The 22,286-nt window shown below is 41.6% G+C and overlaps 1 protein-coding gene across 8 annotated transcripts in view; it reads left to right on the top strand.

The window, feature by feature from the left end:
- The window catches only part of pcdh19 (protocadherin 19), a 52,292-nt gene that overhangs the window by 16,827 nt on the left and 13,179 nt on the right, over positions 1-22,286 (top strand). For 4 of the 8 annotated variants that reach the window (XM_019364484.2, XM_025910789.1, XM_013271319.3 and 1 more), the window contains exons 3-4: positions 11,068-11,126; positions 12,908-13,092. In XM_019364484.2, coding sequence (XP_019220029.1) covers positions 11,068-11,126; positions 12,908-13,092 — 244 coding nt within the window. The remainder of the gene's footprint in view (positions 1-11,067; positions 11,127-12,907; positions 13,093-22,286) is intronic. The other 4 variants (XM_019364485.2, XM_019364489.2, XM_013271320.3 and 1 more) reach the window with 1 other exon arrangement.

Here is a 22,286-nt window from a genome sequence, read left to right as displayed (position 1 = left end):
TGCCAAAATTTAAAAACATCCCAGTTTTGTCGACAGTAATGTGAGGCACTTTGCTGTAATAAATCAACTAAAACATGCAAAACAGTGATAGTTCAGGTGACAGACAGTAGCTGCAGCAAAAGTCTTATACTACCACTTTAGAGCTGTTTGCATCCCTCTTTGCTAAAGAAGTGTTGTTGAGACTTGTGGGAGTACGAGGAGGTGTGTGTTTTGCAGCAGGGGATGGAGACCAATCTAGCACACATAAGCATATGTGTTGTTTGAGATGCTATTTTTGAGTGCGAGGCTGTTACTTATCTCATCGGGGTGTGATGGTGGCGAGGTGAGGGAGCAGAGTGAATTCCTGATGGATCAAGACTGAGAACCCTGAGCTCTCAGCTTAGGAGCAATCTGGGAATTGCAGAGAGAGCCAAGCCACATGGGGGGAGCATAGAAATAGAAGAACCTCTGCGTGAGTACTTGTTTACCTCTGTGTCAACATTTTTGACTCAGCTCATTAACCTGTGCACTTGGGTAGATCAGAACATCTCTCGCCGTCTCCCTCTCTTCCACAATTAATAGTGATAACTAAGGGTAAGCATAAACACATTAAACTCAAGCTAATGAACAGATGCAACAACAGTGCGATGGGGCGGCTATCACACCTCTAAGGCAGCGAATCGATTTCCGCTGATACCAGTTAACAGATACACCCTGTAGCACTTTCCTCGAATCTAATCATGGATCCATTTAAACTGTGTTAGCTGGAAGTCTACTTGCCATTAAAATGGGTTTTCAATTTTTATTATTTTGAGAGCATTGGTTAAAAACGGAGCAAATGCAGAGGTAAAGTAACAGCTATACATTTTCGATCTCTGAAAGACAGAAAAGGAGGAGTCGCCATGTTCATCTGAGCTCTGCCTTCCTCCTCCCATTACACATGCAGCCAGCATCCTCTCTAAATTGTTTTGCATGACCTTTGCTACAGTAGCTCTAATTATTACCATCACACAGGCCCTGTAAGGCACACAGCTAATTATACTGGATTTATCTGAAGGGACATTGGTGCCATTCTTCATAGGCATGTCTTGGCTAGCGTCAGCGCGGGTGATCTAAACCCAGAATAAGGTTAATTTGGGTAATACAGTAATAGTAATTAGAGTCACGATAATTACAAGCATAGTTGTAATAACAATGAAGACCAGCCTATCAGTTATAGGGATACATATGGAATAACTTATGTAATTGAGAAGAACAGCACTGCCAAAAAAAAAAAAAAAAAGGAAAAGGGTAAGGGTGAGAAGTGCTGTGCAATATGCATAATGACATTATTACAGAGCCAGATTGTTGCTGTTTCCCTCCCATTGCTCAGAATTGATGTTTGACAGTAGAAGTTGAAAGATATATTTTCAAAGGCATTGTGGGATTATTCGTTAATGTAGGTACCAGGACCTCTAGTCATTGCATCTCATAAAGAGTTGTTACTAGAGGAAGCAATATTTTTCAAAGCTCTAACATGAATGAAGAGGGGCAGTTGGAGCCGTCTTTTGGCTGGCGGGCAACTCTTGTAATGAGCCTAAGAGGGTTCCAATTATTCCACTTGCGATCAAAAAGGAGAAGGAGATTACTTCTCTTGCTTCTTTTTTCTTTGACATTTTACACAGTAACATCTTTTGATAGGGGCTGGGGGAGAGAGGAAAAACGAGTGCCTGATAGTCTTGAACAGGCTCCAGCAGTACAGTCCTTTCTGTCTCACACAGACAAGGCGATACTTTCTTTCTTTCTTTCTTTTTTTGACTGTGTTTGTAATAAAACTTCTTCTCCCAGTGCATGGTACATTAGCTTTTTCTCTGACTACATCACCTGCGCAAGACTGAGAGGAAGCTTTTGCATGACCGCAGGCTTTGGCTACAGCAGACTTGATAGCTGATCGGTGCCATATTTTTCCACAGAGCTAGTGTAAATTGTAAGGAGGAATGTTGGGTACTCACTCACTTACTGGATTTGTTTTCTTCTTCTACTTAGCATTGTAAGTCATGTTGCACTGAATACAAAAGGGAGTTAAATTATTTGATTGTGTACAGATTTTTCCCCTCAGCCTTTCCCAGATTACAAGTAAAAGCACATTAGATGCCCGGGGGTAACTAAAAGGATTTCTCCACTATAGGACATCAAACTATATCAGCCTAGGAGAAATAAACGATGAAAAAACAAAAGACAAATAATATTATGTACCACTGCACTGAGACAAAGAGAACTCCTCCAATCTGCATCAGCACAGATAAACATCCACCCCTAAGATATGTTCTTGGTAGATAACAGCTTAGTGTTTGCAACACACACAAACACAGGCACAGAACTGCACAGAGCGGAGCTTTGATAAGCAACGAAAATTACTACATGTTGTTCATGGTGGCAGAACAAAAGGATTAAAGGCCTTCATTTCAAGAAATCGAGCTATGGAAAGGTTGATGCAAGGTTTAAGATGCATGTCAATTTGAGAGATTTGACTTGATAATATAGTCATAATTTGAGGGAAACAAGTCATTTGCTCAGGTGTATTTATTTGTGCATGTGTGTGTAATCGTGTGTATCTATGTGTGTGTATATGTGTCTGTACTTCTGAGAATACAGTGCCTCCCGTTCCCCTGTGGAAGCACTGCGGGGGTAGGAGGCAGAGATCCACCGTCTGTTGCTGTTTTCCATGACCCCGTATGTCCCCTCGCAGTTAAAAACGATGTTTGCCCCCAAAGACGGCCCTAATACAAATTAAATTAAATGAAGTCACTGTGGCTAATCCCTGTGTGTTTCAGCTGCTGAAATACCCCCCATCCTAACTCTACCCCTCCCTTACAAATGAGTGGGTCAAGGCTGCTACATCTGGACCCCTATCCACTGGCCCTGCTCTCAAGCTGCTGCGCTCCCAGTCCCCGGTGGAGCAGACATCAGGCCCCGCTCAGACTTTCTGCCCCACTGCGACTCTGTGTGCGTGTGTGTGTGTGTGTGTGTGTTTCTGCATGAAAAACAAAGTGTCTTAATGTAAATCCATGTTGTGCAATTCTCTTTCTGACTCACATAGTGTTTATTCCCCTTTGCCTGCTTTCCCTGTGTGCCTGTGTGTTTCTTCAAAAAAAGGTTTATTTTCGTGACTGGCTTATGCGTTTCACACACGCTCCTTGTTTACTCCTTTTTAAACTTTTTTCATAAATTTATATTCAAATATGAAATACAAAGAATTCACATTTAGACATTGTACTGAACATTAGTGGTGAAATGGAAAACAAGCGCTGGTGTCGTCACAAAGCATTAGTTGTTGTTTTTGTTCCGTCTCCGTCCTGATGGCAGTCTGTCACAGTCCTGTTAACAAGCTGGATTTACAGATGCAGCGGAGATGTGCAAGCGGCTAATACTCTGCTGTCAATCCCAGCACCGATAGCTGTCTAGAAGGATTCATCCCAAATATTATCACCAGATGTGAGTCACACTGGAGCACCAGCAAATAGGATCAAAATGCTAACTAGGCCTCCATGGCCGGATCGCTGATAGGAGTGGCCCATCTCTGACAAAAGCTAAAAGATCCGTTAAATAAAAGCCCCTTTTTGCTCTACATACTTTGGCATCAAGCCCAATCAGTAGCCCCTGATCTGAGCACCAGCTCTGATGTGCGAGACAAAGTGCATCAACTGAGTTTTAGCAGCTGGTCTACACAGATATTGTGTTTAGGGGCTTGTGGGTTATGAGAGCGGGAGCGTTTTTCATGAGCTTGAGGCTAGAGTACCTGTTTGTACGTGTGTTTGTGTTTGTGCGTATGTGTACGTGTAGCAACAGTATGCGCATTTGTGTGTGCAGTTCTCAGCACCTGCACACATGCCCTTTGAAAAGCTCCATCACCCCTCCATCCAGCCAACATGCAGTGTAAACATGGTTTGTTTGAGCGAGTGGCCTGGGGTTGTTGGATTAATGAGCGCTGATGAAGTTCCACTTGTATCCTAGGTGCTGCCTCCCTATTTGCTGGAGTGGCTGTGATGTGGTAGTGTGTCTGGAGGCGGTGACTCATTCCCTTTACCCAGTGTCAGATTAAGGCATGTCAATAAACAGACCCACTCAATCCATCTCCGAGTGACTGCATCCGCTCACAGAGCCTCCCAGTCTGTAATGAGCTGCTGCAAATCTCCATCCAACTAAAATGTCTGGAAAGATGCCTTGTCACAGTGAGCAAGACAAAAAAAGAGAGAGAGAATACGAACGAGAGAGACTACAGCAGCACCGATGTGACTGGCAGCCACCTTTATGCCGCTAAGTGAGATTGTACTTAAGCAACGCACAAGAGTTCAAGTTGATCCGCTCGCCACGCACATTGATAGACTCCTGTCCTCGTGTGCATCAAGTTATTCAAAAATTAATTCCAAGTTTGCTGATTTTGAAAGTGACTGAAAGTTATGCTGTTTATTCAGTCACTGCTCTCATGTAAGCATTTAAGCAGAATGTGTTTACATAATCTGCAGTGTTTCTGAATGTTTATTTTTAAGGCCCAGCCCAGGGGAGGTGGGGAGAACCTTTGGGGATATCTTGTGCTCTAATTCAGCCGCACCCCCCTTCCCCCCAAACCAACTCAACACTGGCTAATGTAGGCCACAACTGAGCAGCGAAATTGCTATCTAGTAATTCTCTCAGAGAAATTAAATGACTGCTTAAAACATGTGTTTGTAATGCTTATTCCTAGCGGGCCGGAAACCATAAAGTCTACCTGGATTAGATGTTCTCATTGATGTTCGCGGAAGTCTATTCAAAAAATCACCACCTACCTTTCTCATGCGGCGCCATACACACATTAACGGATTTTGGGATGAGAGGAGTGAGAAAACTTTTCAGTCTGACATCCAAATTAAAGAAAATCCCTCAAGACTTGCCTAAAGGGGAAGTTCCTGCCATTTGAGTTTGATTGGGCTCCACAGGCTTTAAGAAAAGTAAGCCGATTTCTTTGAGGAAACAGCATTGATAGTCGAGGCTTTTTCTTCCCTCCCCCCTATTTACTATGTAAAACCATGGATCCTAATGTCATGGAGAAGCACAGGTTTTCTTTGTGACCTGCACGTAGCTTGAACAGCCCTGAACGCTGAACAGGTGTTGAATGAAACCTTATCCACTTTTATGTGGCTGTTTGAGGCAGTAGACACCTATTCGCTCTAATTGGAAGCTATAATTCCATCGGAAAGCCTTAAAAGCAGCAGACAAAAGCAAAACAAAAACACCCCCCCAGGAAACCAAACAGCCACCAACAGTTTGAAACATGTTGGGCCCAAGCAGTGATTCCCTGTAAGACAACAGCTCTGACTTAAGCCTCTTTAGCGTCAGCCGACTCCGCTGGAATGCAGACATCTGCAAATGGGGGCTATTATTTAAAATCTTTTCATCATGCTGAAAGGGAGGGAAATATCTTTGACGTTGAGCAGCTCATGAATAATGAATGCTGTTTCTATCAATGTATGTATAATTAATCACATCTCTACTAACTGGACTTCTGTGGAGCCTGTAGTCCTGAGTGACATGGAGACTGGTCTGGGCTATTGTCTCTGTTTCAGAATAGCAGACAGCCACACGGTCTGCAGTTTTCTTTAGATGTTATATACACAGGTGGAGGAAGCAGTAGCATTGGACTTTGGCCGTTTTCCCCGTCCTTTACGCGAACGGGGTGACGGGGATTGTGTTGTTTTGAATGGGCAAATATTTGCTCAATTTCACACGGGAAGGCAAGGAAACACAGGCAGGAAGGGCTGTTGTAGTTACATATCTGTGTCATTGTTTTTCAGAAAAGCTGTTATTTAGTTTGCTGTGACAATAATGAACACTTAACAAATGTGTTGATGGACACAAGTGACCTCGTAACAGCATTTATTTCACCCTTTTTTTCAGTTACAGAGAGTGTAGACATGCACAAACTACAGCTGGGCGAGGAAGTCTTAAAAACCTTTCTCCACAGAATCACTCACTTTCATGACATGATTGATTTTCAAATGGGCTTCTGGGTTTGGGGTGAATTGATGGCTGATGAAGTGAAATGATGCAGACAATGTGGCAGGTTATTTGTCACACGTGCTCCCCTCTATCACAATTGATTGTGTATAATTTGAGTTTACAGGAGAGTCAGTTAATATTAAATAGTAACAACTCTCTGTATTCATCACAGCAGACCCCTTTAAGCAGGCAGAAATAGAAAATGTAATCTCATCCAGGACCACGGCTGTGCCTCAGGCACTCTTTCACCCTTTTTACCGCTGATCCTCCCTCAGGGGCCGGGGCCTCTCTAAAGGAAGAGGGAAATCTATAATCTAGCAGATGGCAGAGGGTCTATGGGAAATTTTATAATCAGGAAGAAAGTGGTGATGGTGGTCACTGGGTTATAGGGCAAAGGTTTGGAAGCTAGTGAGGGTTATTGCATCTCAGGAGCTGAAAAACTTTCCTTTTTTTCTTACACGGTAAACAATATAAGAAGCAGACTGAGTCTGAGCTGCTTAGAGACGTTCCTGGGTGCAGACCTAAAGACGAGGACAGCAGGCGCCAGCACAGACCTGCAAGTCAGGGATTGCTGGAGCAGTGCTTTTGTAGGGAAGTGCAGATAGAGGGTGTGTATGTGCAAGAGGATCAAAGCTCATATTCGCAGTGTACATTTAGAAAAGAGTATTAAGAAATAAAAAAGGAAATAGAAACTGTCAGTGTCAATATTAAATATATTGGGTTTTATAAATAAACTTAAAAAATTACATTTATATATGTGTTAACAGTCACTTTCATAAACTTTTATTCTTTTCTTTAATTCCCTCGCTTTCTTACTTTTTTCAACTCTTTTAGTTGAACCACAACCAAACCTAGAGGGATAATGAACCCATTCTTTATTCCCTAATTGCAGCTGGTTTTTCCTTTAACCTGCCCGGATTGCTTCCCTCTCATCCCTTGCTTTAGCCATGGGATATCAATAACAGGGAACATTATGTTTAACATTTCCTTGTGAGGCCAAAGGGAGTCATTGATAAACAAAGACTGAGGCACAACCACAGGCTGCTCAAACACAAAGTGGAGGTCTGCTCAAATGCAAAATTTAATCTGACAGTTGTAACAGATTCTCTCTGGTCTGTTTTTCTTTATCAAACTATGCATTTCAGTGTGGCAGTAAGAGCATTTTGTGTCCACATGGAGTACCGCTGGATGTTTTTTGTCAGCTAAATTGATGACATTTTAGAGTTGCATCCATGACAGATGCGAATCACTCATATCTGTAACCATTTTGTCTTACTTTTAGATGCTTAACCTTTTTAAAGCCCCCGTCACCCAAATGTCTTCAAGGACATGTGTCATTCTTGCTGTATTTCAGAAAAAGGTTGATTGCTCTGGTATTAAAGTGAAACTTAATCTTTTGCATTTTTAATTTTTAACACACACACACACACATATATATATGATATGTATATATATGATAAATATATCATGTTTCATTCCACTTGTTTTCTTTAGATTGTAATGGAAAACCAATTTAGTTCTTAAGTATAAAGCAAATAGCTGTTAGCAGCATCTTTTTTAAATAGCATGTCATTAGTGCATGATGTTTTTTCCTTGTTTAAATGTTACTCTGTGCCATATCAGCCTCAATAATACATACAGTAGGGCAGCTGTGTGACATTTTTTTTTCTCTCTTTTTCTCTCCTATCTGTGTGACATCTGCTGAACTTGTCGGGTGTTTACTGGTGTAACAACTGGTGTCTTCACTCCCCCACCCCTCCTCTTCTCTCTGGTGCTTCCCATGCCCCCACACAATGAATACACTTGCATCCAGACTGCAGAACCAATTGTCACGCTGGGAGGAAGGCAAATCAAATCTTACGGCAGCAACTAGGCGAGGAGATTGCTTTTCCTCTCAGCTGCAGAGAAGCAAGTCCACCGTCCCTGTGCTTCGGGTATTGCTGGAGAGAAAGAAGCAAGGGGTGAAAAGGGGAAAGCTATTGGGCTGCAGCAACTGGACAGCAAGTCTCCCAGAGGTCAAGTCTCACCCATTTCCTCCCATCTTCACCGTCTCTCGCTCCTCTCCACTCTCTTTTCACTCCGCTCCCCACTCATGCTGACACTACCTATCAGTCACCCGGCGACACCAGGGACTACATTCCTGCCTCCAGCCCTCCAGATGAAACGGAACAATAATTATGGGGATAGAGTGGCTCTGGCCGCCAAACTGGGGCCGCTCAAATCACAACAACACATTGTCCAACCTGATTAAGTAGCCATTTGTGGCATCCTCGCTGTAGTTAAGCAGTCCTCATCCTCTTGCCTGAAACCTGACCTCCCAGCAAGATATATTGACATGTCCTCCAATTTGAGGTTGGTTAGAAATGTGGGGGAAGACATTACATTTCTTTACAGGAAGTTCAAGCTATTATTCCTCAGAACAGGCACTACCGACTGACTCATCAGTGGACAAGAATAAGCCTTCACATGATAGGCGTTCGCCTAATTCCACTAACAATTTGATAAGTGGAGAAAATAAACCACATTCTTGGTTAATGGGGAGCTGTAAAGTGGATGAAGAGCTGATGTGGAAGAGATGGTGATGCAACACTATCGACTAGAATATTATGAGGAATCTCTTTGCGTTGTACACTCTTAAAAGAGCTTGATGTAAAATCATTATCTGAAATTTGCATTATCAAAAATACAGTTCATTTTCAGTACAGGGACAGCTTGAGAGCAGGGGCATACACTCCTCTCCAAGGCATGCTCACATAGAACATGTTAACCACACCAATTACAGGCTGCAGCCAGGGTGACATTTACAAGAAATTTTTCTATCTTGTCGTTTAAATTAAGTTTTCTCCTTGTTACTCACGCCTTGCGTTTTCATTTCTGTTTTCCTGGATGCACAGCCACTATAGCAGATGAAGCAGTTTAATGTGTGTACACTGCGATCAAAATGCAGCGTAGGTAATAATGTAACGCAGTAACAGATCAAGTATCTGCACTGGAATCGTTACAGCAATGCACAGAGGCAATCTGATCGAGCACTACGCAGACATCCGTGAAAAATAGCATACTTTAGAAATAAAAGTTTAAATCTTTAATTAATGATTTATCTGGTTTGCAGGTTGCCGTTACCTTTGATATTTAAAAGACTCAAGCTGATCGGGAACAAAAGGAGTCAGGGGTAATGCAAAGGAACAAACACTGTGTGCTTCAAATTGTGGGATAATAATAAAATGTTAATTAAATTCCTTTTTTAATGAATTATCTTCCCCATTGTAATGAGTTAAAGTTTAATTAGGGGTAAATGGTAAAAGGGAAAAGGAATGATGTTAACCTTCAGTGCATAAATATATTGCATCATAATTTAACAAACCCCAATCAGAAGCCCACGTTGCACTGTTGCTTATTATCATGCATTTTTCCTGCAAAAAAAATAATGAGGCATAAAGGAGGTGAGAAGGCAAGCGGGAGCTCGTGTGCTTATTTAAGACAGACGTAGTGCATGTCAGACTATTTAAAGATAAACAGGCTTGTGCTATACAAAAGTTTTTAGCCACTGTAGGGACAAGACGTGTGTCTGACAGATAACGATGGCACATTTTGTGATTAAAGCCAGGTGAGAATGGCATCAATCTGAACAAATTAACATTAACAGTCTCTTACATTTTTCATAGACTGCAAATAGGTCACAGGAGCCGTTTGCCAGGGGTAAATGCTGTGATCTTCCAGCATCCCTTTTATTTATTTATTTATATTTATTTCTTTGAAAAAAAAAAAAAGATCCAAGTAGACTGGGACTGATGTTTGACATTTCCTCTGCTCCCCCATCCTCACTGCACAGACTCATCTGCATTGTGGTTTCAGTTCCACTCAGACGTTGAAAAAGTTCAAAATGTTCAACCCCATTAACATCTAATAAGGAGAGTGTTCGCACAGTTGCACACTGAGTTTTAATCCAAATCTGTCTGGTCACCACGTATGACAGCTGCAGGGCCACTGCTACCTCAACAGCAGGCCTCTGTCAAATGTGCAGCTCACTTGATAATAAGCAACTGCGCTCCGGTGCCAGCATTAACCTTTCTTACCATCAGGGTGACTTTTTTCAACAGGGCTTTGATATCGGTACGCTGTAGACTTTCCTCGGAAGTCAGCCATTGACTCAGCTGTTATCAGGATACAGTATCTGCACAATGGAATTTTAAGTGAAGGGCCTCGCTTTCTTTTAGGAGAAAATACCTGCATCTTATCAAACCTTGTCAAAAGGGTCACGTCCCGGCTTTTTGCAGGACTGAGCGTGTCCTTTGAGAGGATTTGACATCTTATGGCCTTCTGGCATCTTACCTAGTGTAAGTAGACGCTTGGCAGATGTAGGGAGGGTCTACCTGCTTAGTTTACACTAGTTTCTCTGCCCGTGTGCTCTTCTCGTCAGACATTATCCTTGCTAAATAAATGTTGGGGAGAAAAAAATGAATGTAAGATCTCTTTGAACTGCGTTCTCTAATGTGGGTCAGAGATCTATCGCATGCATATTCTGAAAGCCTTTTCATCTGCAATTGCAAAGTTAAGATTCCCCTGGTACATTCTTAATTTCATCTACTTCTCTCGCAGTTATTTATTTAATATATCCACATTAATGTCTTCTCAAACATGGTAAAAGTGAAGAGTTAAGAGAAGAAAAAAGGGAAACTTTTCTTCTCCCTCTGTCTGCATGATAGTCTGTCCTCCCTAATGACTCCATTTTAAAGACAGTGGGCTGACCGGCAGTGGAGGGAGGGAGCAAGGGATCGAGAGCGGGGAGGGTGAACAGGAGAAGAGAGGCTGCGCTCACTGCAGCACTCTCCTCAGCTCTCAACTCCCAGTCAGCCTCTCTGTGTGTGTGCTTTGAAAGAGAATAGGATTCAGCCCTTTGAAAGCCGAGGCTGCTCACCAGGGCCTTTGTGTAAAATAACATCTCTACTGAAAGCCAATTACTGGTAACATTATTTTGGTTGCTTCCATTATTAAAAGTACCTCTCTCTGTTGCCCCCATCATCCCTCCACCACAACCCCAACCCCACCTGCTCCGCCATCACTCTCTTACAGACGGAGAATTATTCCATTGACTCCAGTTATGTGAACAGCAGAGCCCACCTCATTAAAAGGTATGTCTTGATTAGGAATTGTTACCAGCACCTCATTACCATTGTTATCTGTAATTGTTTTATCTAATGAGTGCACAGCTACTGTTGCAGTAGTTTTCATGTGTTCCTGCATGTTCTTCATTCTGTATAATTGCAAGGGGAGGATAAGATTTTAGGATAAATAGTATTACTCTAAAATAATGCGTTTAGTAGACACTTGTTGGAATGAGGCACAAAGTCATACTTTCGGATTATTAAATTACACAGGGCAGCAGAATCTGCAAGTAATGATTTTCATATTTGCAGATAAGTGTGATACACTTATGCACTTTGCTTCATTAATTACACATAAGCTTGAATTTTATCAGGTAAAAGGAAAAAAGAAACAACTACCTAATCGTCATATTATGTTTAAAAGATTTTTTTAAGAAAACAGTCATGAATGGACCATAATTACATACTTTTTTTTTCCTTTGTGAGGGAAAGAAGGATAAATGTTTTCATTGTGCATTGTTATTCAGCTCACCTAAACCAAGATCTTGGATAGGGTTTGAGGAATTCAGGACTGGAGACTGGGATGGGTTTCATTTAATAATTCCCTCAAGCCAAAGAGGTTTTTGTAACCAGTCTCACTTTGTAAACTATAGTTCTCCGTTCTTACCTGCAGCTATAGAACATTCCAGGCTTCCTTTTGTTTGAGGCCATCCCAGCCTTTTGAAAACCCATTATGGCAATTTCTCCCCAAAAGAATCCCTGCATTAATGTAAACAAAGAGCATTCAAGTGTGGGCCTCTGCAGCATACTACAAAGAAATCCCCTCAGGAGCCAGGGAGCCTCTGGTCTGGGACAGGTGCAATTACAGTGATAACATCAGAGAGCCAGCATTACCTCCACTGCAGTCCTCTCTCCCACACTGGAGAATGTGAGGCTCGCACTATGGAATGCAGCTACCTTGCACTGTCCTTTGCTTCCTTTACATTTTTTGTGCACATTAGTTTACTTTCATTTTCTCCTCAGTCTGTGTTCTTCCTCCCCTCTAACCTCTAACACCCTTGTCTGTCTTTACATAAACTCATTCATGTTTTTTTCCCCTCTGTCTCTCTCTCTCGTGCATGAACACATGTTCATATATTCACCCCTATTTAGTGTTGTTTGTAAAGCAGAATTTGTTCCAGTGGGATGGAAATCAAGTGAAGGGAAATCACGCTGTTACTGTGCAGCTGTTGATTGTGCCCCCACACCCCACCCTCTTTATTGACTGTGAGCCCCAAACAAGACAGATGCTCAGTTTGTATGCTTCCAGCATTTTCTACATCCATCTTCCTTCCAGGAATTCCTGATTACTGCAGTATTTGTTTGATTGTAGTGAGTGAGTGCCTCCTGTTTGTTCAATGCGATGTCCTTGAAGTCAGTGCATCCATCCAAAATGTCCCTGGCTGAAACATCCTGTGGCTGGTTTGCTATCTATGAAGTTGAAAAATGTCCACTTAATCCAAGAAGGCTCTCAGGAGATTTAGACGCCCTTCTTATTACATGGAAGTGCAAACAGAAGCCGGAAAGAGGTTTTGTTCTTTGAAAAGGTGTGGTGCTTAACTTAGACTTAGAGCCAGTGTAAATTAGTATTCATCCACTTTAAATTGATGGAAATGCACCAGGTTAAAGAAAGCAACAAAAAGCACAAAAAGGGACACGAAGCGAAAGATAGACAAGTCGTCACAAACCATCACATTAGAGACGGATGAAAAAGAGCATGTTTTTAGGTGAGGTGACAGTTAATCAACATTTCCCTTTCCTCCCTCCTGGCCCCCATGTAGCACATCGACATTCAAGGACCTGGAGGGGAACAGTCTGAAGGACAGCGGCCATGAGGAGAGCGACCAGACCGACAGCGAACATGATGTCCAGAGGGGACACTATGTTGACACGGCTGTCAATGACGTGCTGAACATGACTGTTCCTCCTAATGTTTGCCAGCTGCCAGACCAAGGTAAGAAAATCTGTGTCTGTTTGTGTTTATGTGTGTGTGCGCTGTGTGTGTTTAGAGGATTGCTACATCGTTTGGGATGTGTTTCAAGTTTCAAGATAAGACCAATGTGTATTTTTGTGTGCCACTGAGACTGTTTTTATGCTACCGGAGCATCTTTTAAGATGCATTTGCCCATTGGAAGTCTCAAATGTGCAAGTATATGAATAACATCACAGGTTTTTTTTTGTCTTTGATGTTAGTACAGCTAATGTGAGGGATCTCTGACGGCAAAGGCTACCCTTTGATACAGGCTTAGCCAACGTTATTGACTGATAGTAGCCATGTCTGCTGTTGAGGATGAGCTGACTTCAGATGTGCTTGAATGGCAGCAATTAGGCTCATAAAGGTAGAAGGTGGAAATCTACATATCTCCATGTGCCCTCATCCATTATTCAATTGGATCATTTAGCAGGGAATTAATGTTGATGTTTCATTTCTGACTCACCATTTAAAAAGACATCCGCTTGGTTGGCAGAAGTCAGTGTAAGGGTCATGTTCATTCTTAACTACTGCCAGTCAGACTGAGGTAGAGAGTGGGTCAGTTAGAGGGAGATAGGGGGCAAAAAAAGCAGGATATAGCTGTCTGGGAGTCCAGGATGTTACTATATGCACCTGAGGGTATTTAAAGTCCTCAAAGGAAGCACTACACGCACAGGTGCAATGGCTCAGAAGAGCGCAAGAGTCAGTGTGTGAAACACTGCAGATATTTTAGGATAACCCCCATTAGGAATTTCATTCATAGTGAGGAGGAAAGAGTGGACATTTGAGGACACGCTTATAGATATCCTTTGCATCGGAACTTTACGTTTGCACCGTGCCCCAATTTGGAAACTGATGCCAAATTTAGGTTTTCCTTCCTCATTTAACGTTGACATAATTTTAGTTCCTTTTTTCTAACACTGTCCTAGTAAGGCTGTCTACTTTCTCACTACTCTACTTTCTTCTTCCGTAGCTTCATATAGTGAAAAAATTTTAATGAGCAAGAGATAACGAAAAGGAATACGACTTTATAAAAAAAAGCGTAAAGAAATGAAGATTATGTGATTTTTTAAAATAAATTATTTATCTATTCTGTCTATTTTTGTCAGCGGACTGTGAAGTGTGTGGGTGTGGTTGAAAAAGCTGCAATGGATATCTGTAGGCTCGTTCCTGTCTGGTTCCTGGCATATCTAACTAACGAGTTTCACTGTTGATATTGTTCGACTGGGTAATAATAACATTAGTCAGCCCACATTTTACGTTGTTCAAGAATGGAGCCGTGCACGTGGATATGCCTTCCTGGCTGGTAGTTCACACCTTGTAATGACTTAGCCGAGAAATACATAGGGTCAGGAAGTATGATGACCAGAGAATCAGCTTGTGCTGGGTGTTACCCTGGTGGCATCAGACGATAATGAACAGTGAAAAGCGAATCTGCTGACTATTGGTTGTCAGCTGTAATTACTTCAGAACCTGCAAAAAATTCGTGGGTCTCTAAAAGATGCTTGCTGACGGGTCTTCTAGTTGTGGGATCTCATTATTGGAGACAATTAGAAGTAATATACATGAAGAATATTACAAGTGAGGAGAGCTCTCTGAGGCAGATCTTTTTTCATTAACACCACCAATGATTGTATCTGTTTCAGCAAAATGGATACATGCCTCCTGAATTTGTAATGCAGCACCACATAGCCGGTAAACAGAACAACAGGCTATTTCACAGTGTCTGTCCTTTCCTTTGACCAGAACAAATAGATGATAATGAGGTTGCTGTTTGGAATTACAATTTGATGGTTTGGTTGCTTTATTTATTTCTTTATTTTATTATTATTTTAATCGCTCTTAGCTCCAGACTCACGTTTGGCCTCTGATTTTTCTTTAGCGACAACAAAGTACCTCAGTGGAATCTATTTTCTCATTGCTTTTGGTCGTCATTCTGCAGCAGTGGTCACACCACAAAGTAATGAGAGGGCGGTTATAACTATTAAATAAATTGGGCAAAGATCACATGCGGAAATGTAATGACATTCCAAATGAAATCATCTTTCTATTGCAATCTCAACGGTCTAATTACACGGGTAAAGGGCATGGTAGGATGACATTATGGGCTGGTTCGCCATGATGCATAGTCCTGTCTCTCCTGGCGTATCAGGATTTGACAATATCTTCTTCTTTTTTGTTGTTGTTGTTTCTCAGGAGAAGGCCAGCTTTTTCATTTTCACGCTCCCCCCCCCCTTCTGCTTAAAGTGTCTTGAGTACAAAGGCAGAAAGGTTTATACAATATAGAAGTAGTTGAGCTCATCTGTTTTAATTGACAAAAATGGACACTATCTGCCAGCTCTGGTGAGTGAGTGGAGGGAATTTTCAGAAAACAAATAGGCATTTTCACTAAACACCCCGCTGTTTAGATGTCTTCTGGGAGTAACCGTGTTGTATAGTGCACCTCTCCTGCCAGCGAAAGCAGAAAACAAGTTGAGAGACTACAATTGCCAAAGGACAACAACACGCACAAGCCGAGGAGAGAAGAAGCTTGTTTTTTGTGTGTTTTTTATTGTTCTGTTTTCTTGTGTTGATAAGCGCTGAGAACAAAAGGAAGCCGAAACGGGAAGGGAGGTAGGGTTAAACTCTCGGGCTTTTACAGTGCAAATGTTTACTATTCCCAGTGTCATGTAAAGATGTTGTTTGCCCAGGAGACAATCTGTTACCTTTACACAACGACCCTGCATCCATGTCATCTTGTTGACTTTCATGCGGGAATCCATTCGTGTGATGAGATTCAGCTGCTAACTAGCCCGGCACCATATCAGCGCGGGCATTTTTCCCACCTAAAGCAATTTAGGAGTTTCATATTTGGCTTTTGTCCATCTGTTGTATGCTTTTTTTGTCAGTAATGCCTTTTCAACAACATTATTCATTGTTCCCGCACGAGCCAATACCAAGGTAACTTTGAGCGAAGTGCTTGTGAAGAGACTTTCGACTTAAATCTGAGTGAATTTGCTGAATCCCTGCCAAGAATCTAAAAAGACTTGTGTATGTACTCTTTTGAAAACCTGACCTTAACTATCCTCACCCAGTGGATTAGATTAAGGAAGTATCTGAAGAACAAATTACATTAAATCTCTTAAAATCTATAAAGGAAGAGATATCTTTAACATGTAATGGCTGATGAATGATATCGCTGCAACTATAAATTGAGAAGAGCAGCTATATAAAATGAATTCTTCGTTATCTTTATAGGCATGTCTGTGAAGTTGGGGGGATTTGGTTGAAATGTGCGACATGCTAGCTTTAGCTCTGTAGAACTATTAGCGTCAAGGGAGAAGCAAAGGAGACGACTCTAAAGGAGCTGTGACAAAGGGGGCTTAATCTATTTTTTTGACATCCTTTGATTGTCATAGCTCACATTTTAATCCACATGGATATGGATGAGCCATGGATTTCAAGGATTAAGATTCATGTATTGTTAAATCGCTCGAGTTATCTCTGCGGGAGGGAATGGTGGGGGCATGATGTCATTTTAGTGTCCGATCTGTGCCTTTAGATTTTTGTGATCTCAGTTTTGGAATTGTATCCAGGTCAACGTGTAAGTGTTCTTCAAATAAAATCACTTTCTCTTGGCTTATTAGACTCAAAGGGATCTAAGACTGCTCAATTAGCCAGAGCAGGGAACAGGCCTCTTTTATTTCTGACATATTCCTTGGCCTCCACCTCCAGAGAATATCTCTCATCTATCTGTTAGCTCCCTGTGGGTGTGTGCCTGAAGCTGGAACCCAGGAATGGAAGCCCCCTCCGTGGGCTGCAAAATTCTCCATATTCCCTTCTTCCATCAGCAGATCCACAGGGTTTCACTGTTCCTAATTGATTTCAGCTCCCCCCCCACACACACACTTTTTCTTTCGCTTTTTCTCTCTCCCTCCATATGTCTCTCCATCTTATTTTCTCTTCTGTTTCCATCTACTGACTGCAAACATCTCCAACCCACATCTCCCAACTTTGTGCCAGTCAAGCAGTTCCCTTTCCCTGTTGAATTAAAGAAAGAGTAAAGGCATCTCACATGTTCCTGCTGCAAACTTGCCCTAAATTCACCACGGGAACATTTCTAGTTTGCAGTTCTCTGATCTACTAACGAAAATGCTGACAGGTGTCAGAATCAGGAAGGCAACAGGAACAGGGCTGTGCTGACAACACGAGAAGGGGAGAGCGAGCCAGAGTCTGTGTGTGAGGGAGACAGAGATTGAGAGATGAGCTGAGAGTCTAGTAAGCAGTCTTAGCGAGAGAAAATAAAAAGAGGAAAAGAAGAAACAATCTCTGTGACAGGTGGGAATGATTTTTTTTTTTCCCTTTCTCTCACTCCAAGGTAACTGTGTACGTGCTGGAGGATTTGACTGATTCTCAAACAACATTTGATTGAATTAAGCATCAAAATCCTTGTTGTGATTCAGGCTGGCAATGACACGTGTTGCGCTATGATACTTTACGATCAGATTAACATATAAACTCTATACTGGGACCATCCATTTTGATTTGGATTTGTCTAATCTAATGTGGAACCAGTGGAGGTAAAATGGCTGACAGTGACAAAGAGCTCAGAGCATTACAAGCATTAAGGAAGATAGAGTGCAAACACACTGCATGCTCAAGCACACCAGAGAATGCTTGCAAGCAGGTGTAGTGAACTCTGTAATGAACAACCTGCATGTAGATTTTTGCCTCCGAGCTGTGGAGAATTAAAGAAAAAAGATAGAAATAAAATGTAATTTCATGCTGTGTCCATCTGGGCTTAAATTTCGTTCTATTTTTTTTTTTTTCTTGTTTACGTCGCTGAATAAAATTCGGTGTCTGTGAAGTCTTGGCTCTGTCACATTGAAATTACACCTAATAATGTAAAACAGCTGACTAATTTTTGCGTGTGGTTAAAAAAAAGGTCGGAGGATTTTCTTTTCTTTCTGTATCACACTGTGAAGAAGAGACTCCTTCTGTACAGAAAACACTGCTCTTATTAAATCCTGAGGCCTAAACCAATCCAACAATTTATATAAAAACAACGAAGACACCCAAAGAGGAAGTTAAGAAAACGTGGAGCAAAATTACCTCTAGCTGCTCTTTCTCAGCTACTGCAGACACAAACAAAAAGGGCATGCAAAGGATCTTAATTTCCACCATCAACTGCAAACATATAGTAATGTTATAATACTATAATGGCATCCCCTGAACCTACACTCTGCCAAAGCTCTCCTGAATATACCCAGTGTATTTAATCAGCTCAAGAGGGGACTGCTTATCTCTTTGCACTTGTCATGGATAGCGTATTGAACATATCAGAGAGAGAAATGGGAATAGTTCATTATTTTCTTGGGCTCACAATGAGCCTGATGTATCTCATTGCAGGCCCTCCACTGACAGCTCATTTTCTAGACAATCCTGGCATTCAGTTCACAACGCGGCAGGGCAAGAGAGAGAGACAGAGAGAGAGGGGGGTGAGAGAGGGAGGAAACACAGAGGCAGAGAGAAAATAGGGCTCCGGATCTCCATTGCTTATTCATGATGCTGTGGCATGCTAGGTGTGTTAATAATCTCCGCAGAAACCAAGTGAATCACCGTTGTTTGTTGAACACCTAGCAAAGCTGGGCCCCAATCGACAGCAGATGGGAAAACAGGGGGATCAGGATGATCCCAGACAGAGGGAGGGAGATTAAGAACAGGTAATGTGCAGAAGTTGATGGGGGCCGAGTGTGTAATAAAGAGAGAGGAGAGAGTACCTGAATTTTAAACCTGTTCGAGAGTGTGTACACAGTGTATTGAGTGTGTGTGAGGCTGCAAGTGTGTGTCTTTAAAGGTTAATCAGGGAAAGAATGGGAACGAGAGAGAGGGAAAGGAGGGAGAAAGATAAAGAGATGGCACAAGAGTGAAATACTAGAAGTTTGGGGGAAATAGAGTGAATTGCAAGATGCAGAGCTATGGTGTGTCTCCAGTCTACCTGCTCTTTTGTGGCTCTGACTGATTCTGGTCCTTGTTTGAGGAACCGAGGCAGCGGCCATTTTTACAGCCGCAATATTGTCTTTATAATTCACATGCCATAACCTCTCCTGCACTGCAAGCCGCTTTAAACACTGTGTTAAAACAGGGGGCTGTATGACTAAACGACTGCAGCCTCATTTGTGCTAAAATGAAATATAATTGCAAAAAATCCATTGCCAATTGATGGATTTGATGTTATTAAATATGATTAATCATTTTATAATTATATAACTAGAATTAAAACATTTTACACCTTCGATCTTTCTGGAGGGTGACATCAACACTCTGCTCATTACTTCACTTTTTGTTGTTTCTACTATGTAATAATAATATTAAAAATGAAGATAACATTTCATTTTTTCATATATCTTTTTCAGTATCTTCAATAAGAATCGAATCCTTCCTGGATTTAAAAAGCTTCCATTTGTGGTGCTCTTTGTAATGGGCACATAAGCTAAAATAAAAAAAACCCTGTAAGGCCTTGAGAATAAAGGCATTTAATTTTTACATAAAAATAGAGTGCTTTGGAGGGTTTGTTTTTTTTGGGATGTTTTAGCTTATTGTTGTATCTTTATTTTGACACGTTTTTGTGATTTTCTCCCAAGGGGTTGGGTGATCACTATCTCACCTTATTTTCATGTAAAGTCAACTCAGCAAAACAAAGAGCCCTCTTTGCACGTTTCACCCACAACCCCCGCCACAGTATAACGCAGCAAATGCAAAATGTAATTTCTCCTTGAAATGCACTCATTTACATCTCCTTTAAATGTACTCAGTTTCCCATTTCCATGGTTGTTGCGTGTTTTTGTAAAGAGTTACCTGCAAAGTAAAAGTTATAGTCACTTCTTCACAAGGGCGGCGGTGACATTTCAACAACTGACCGCTGACAAAGCTCTCGAGATGTTATGAAAATAAGTGATTTTACTTTAGAACAGCAAAATCTGTAGAGAGTAGAGCTGTTAATATTAATATTTAACGAAGAGGCCATTTTTAAAAAACTTTTCCAAGTGATTGTTGTGGTAGACGTAAAGACATTATGACAAAGTGCCCCCCAGGGATTTGATGACTCAAGGCAAAGATCACAAAGTGCATCACAAAGAAATACCAAGGCATTTGTCACAAGTCACATTTTTGATTAACCAAGTCTTAATCATGGCACTGTTATGTCATAAAATAGAAGTGGACTGCCTTTTATAACGCTTACAGTATGAAAGACTATGTTTTATACTTAAGGGACTTTTTAGTTTTTTGTTGTGATCATTGATGTTTTTTTTAATTTACTTAAATTTAAGGACCTGTTGCACCGTGCTGTCTCACTTGCAATGATAAATTAATAGGACTAGCATACCATTTTTTAACACTTGATGCTCAGCACTGCAGTAAATATCCTTATTGTGAAATTTAGTGGAAATAAGGGCGACGGATTACTGTGTTAACCCTACTGGGTGCTGGTCAGCTGAAAGGTTTATGTTGGGGGGATGCATTCCCAGCTCATTAGCCATTGTTGTGTGTTTTGTCGGGAATGCAGTTTGTTTGAGTAATTTCGCCACCGGAAGCATTCTACACTTTGTTTAGAAAACAGCTGATACTATAATTCTGCAGCAGAGCCTGATCCTCTGTTGACAACATGAGGTCCTATCATGAGCCCACAAAAGTCCTTTAAAAGCATGACTTACCACAGCTTTGCTGCTGAAATTGTATGACTCCAGTCTGATACTTTGTTGAGTAAACAGCCTGATGAGGACATACTATACACATAGACAAACTCAAAGGAGCCTTGATGTGTGGCTGGAAGTGGGCAGGATAGTCACAGAGTGACTGCCAAAGCAAGGCTTGTATTACAGGGATCCCAGGATATCAGACACCAGGCGGCCTGTGCTCCCTCCAGGCAGGGCAGAGTCTGGCAGCTGGCCCATAGCCCAGATAGCTATAATCAGCTCCATTACCTGTAGCACTGACTTCCATTTAGGAGTCCTCATAGTGGAACTATGGCTTCACTGCGGGGATTAAGGATGCTGAGAAATTTAGGAAAAGTACAAATAGCATGCAGTTGCACATGCTATATCTACACCTGCTGCTGCAAACACGTATATTGTACACACAGGAACACATTCATAACTGCGCGCCACACAAACGTGTAGTGAATGGAGGGAGATTTTCTGGGCTTTAAGTGTCTTGGCACGAGGCCTTTCTTTTATCGTCTCCCTGTGTGAAAGGAAAGATTAAGAATATATTCTGCTCTGTTTAAGGGGAAAATCAGCTGTCTTTTGACAAGTACATTGTAGCCCGCAGTTTTCTGTCCAGAATACAAAGAGACATTTATCACTGCAGCTGGGGTAAGGGAGGAAGAGAGAGAGGGGGGGGTCTCCTGTGCTGCAGCGATGTGCATTTCTTTTTTTAACCCCTATTACTTCCTTTCTGTGGGAAAAAAAACACTGCACTTCCATCCTCCTTAATCCATTTGAGATTTCATCTGTTTTACTTTTCTTTCATTTCACTGTCTACCCCCGATGCCTTTGTCTTCTCCATCCTGATTTTTATCTTAGTTCTCATCACCTTCTTTCTCCTGACAACATTATAGCTCAGATGGAATATGTAGCGGTAATATGTAAAGTTATGTCGTCCTTCTCGGTCGTGGCAACAAAAGGTTACTACCTCAGGCAGAGTGCCATAATATTTCCATAGTTTGCTCTCCTCATGTATATTCAGCGAGAATGATTTATTCTGTAACATTTTACTTTTAGAAATGCAGGATTTCTCTTCTCAAGACTTTGCATATACTGGAAAACAACACGGAAGATTGTGCGCACTGGATTTGTACTCTAAAAGTAGTTAAGCAGAGGTTAAAGGGAAGTCATAGAAAACCAGCACTATCATTACTATCTTTCATTTACCAATTAGTGTCAGTGTTCCCCTCTCTGTCCCCGAGATGACCTTGCAGAGATGAGCTCAGTGTGTTGTAATTGAACATTTGGAGTCAGCCTCAACAGTGGTAGGTACTGTGCGGCTGCTAGTAGCCCAGAATATAAACTATTGATGAAAGAGGGAGATCAGAGTAATGGAGAGGGGGAAGCTGCTGAGATATGTGTGGATGCAGATAGCATCCCCCAGCCCCTTCTTGGCCACCAGGTTCCACAATGCCTTGCAGGCATTTTGTC

This window comes from Oreochromis niloticus, linkage group LG2 (assembly GCF_001858045.2).
Source record: "Oreochromis niloticus isolate F11D_XX linkage group LG2, O_niloticus_UMD_NMBU, whole genome shotgun sequence".
NCBI classification, from domain to species: Eukaryota; Metazoa; Chordata; class Actinopteri; order Cichliformes; family Cichlidae; genus Oreochromis; species Oreochromis niloticus.
This window is presented reverse-complemented; position numbering and strand designations above follow the sequence as displayed.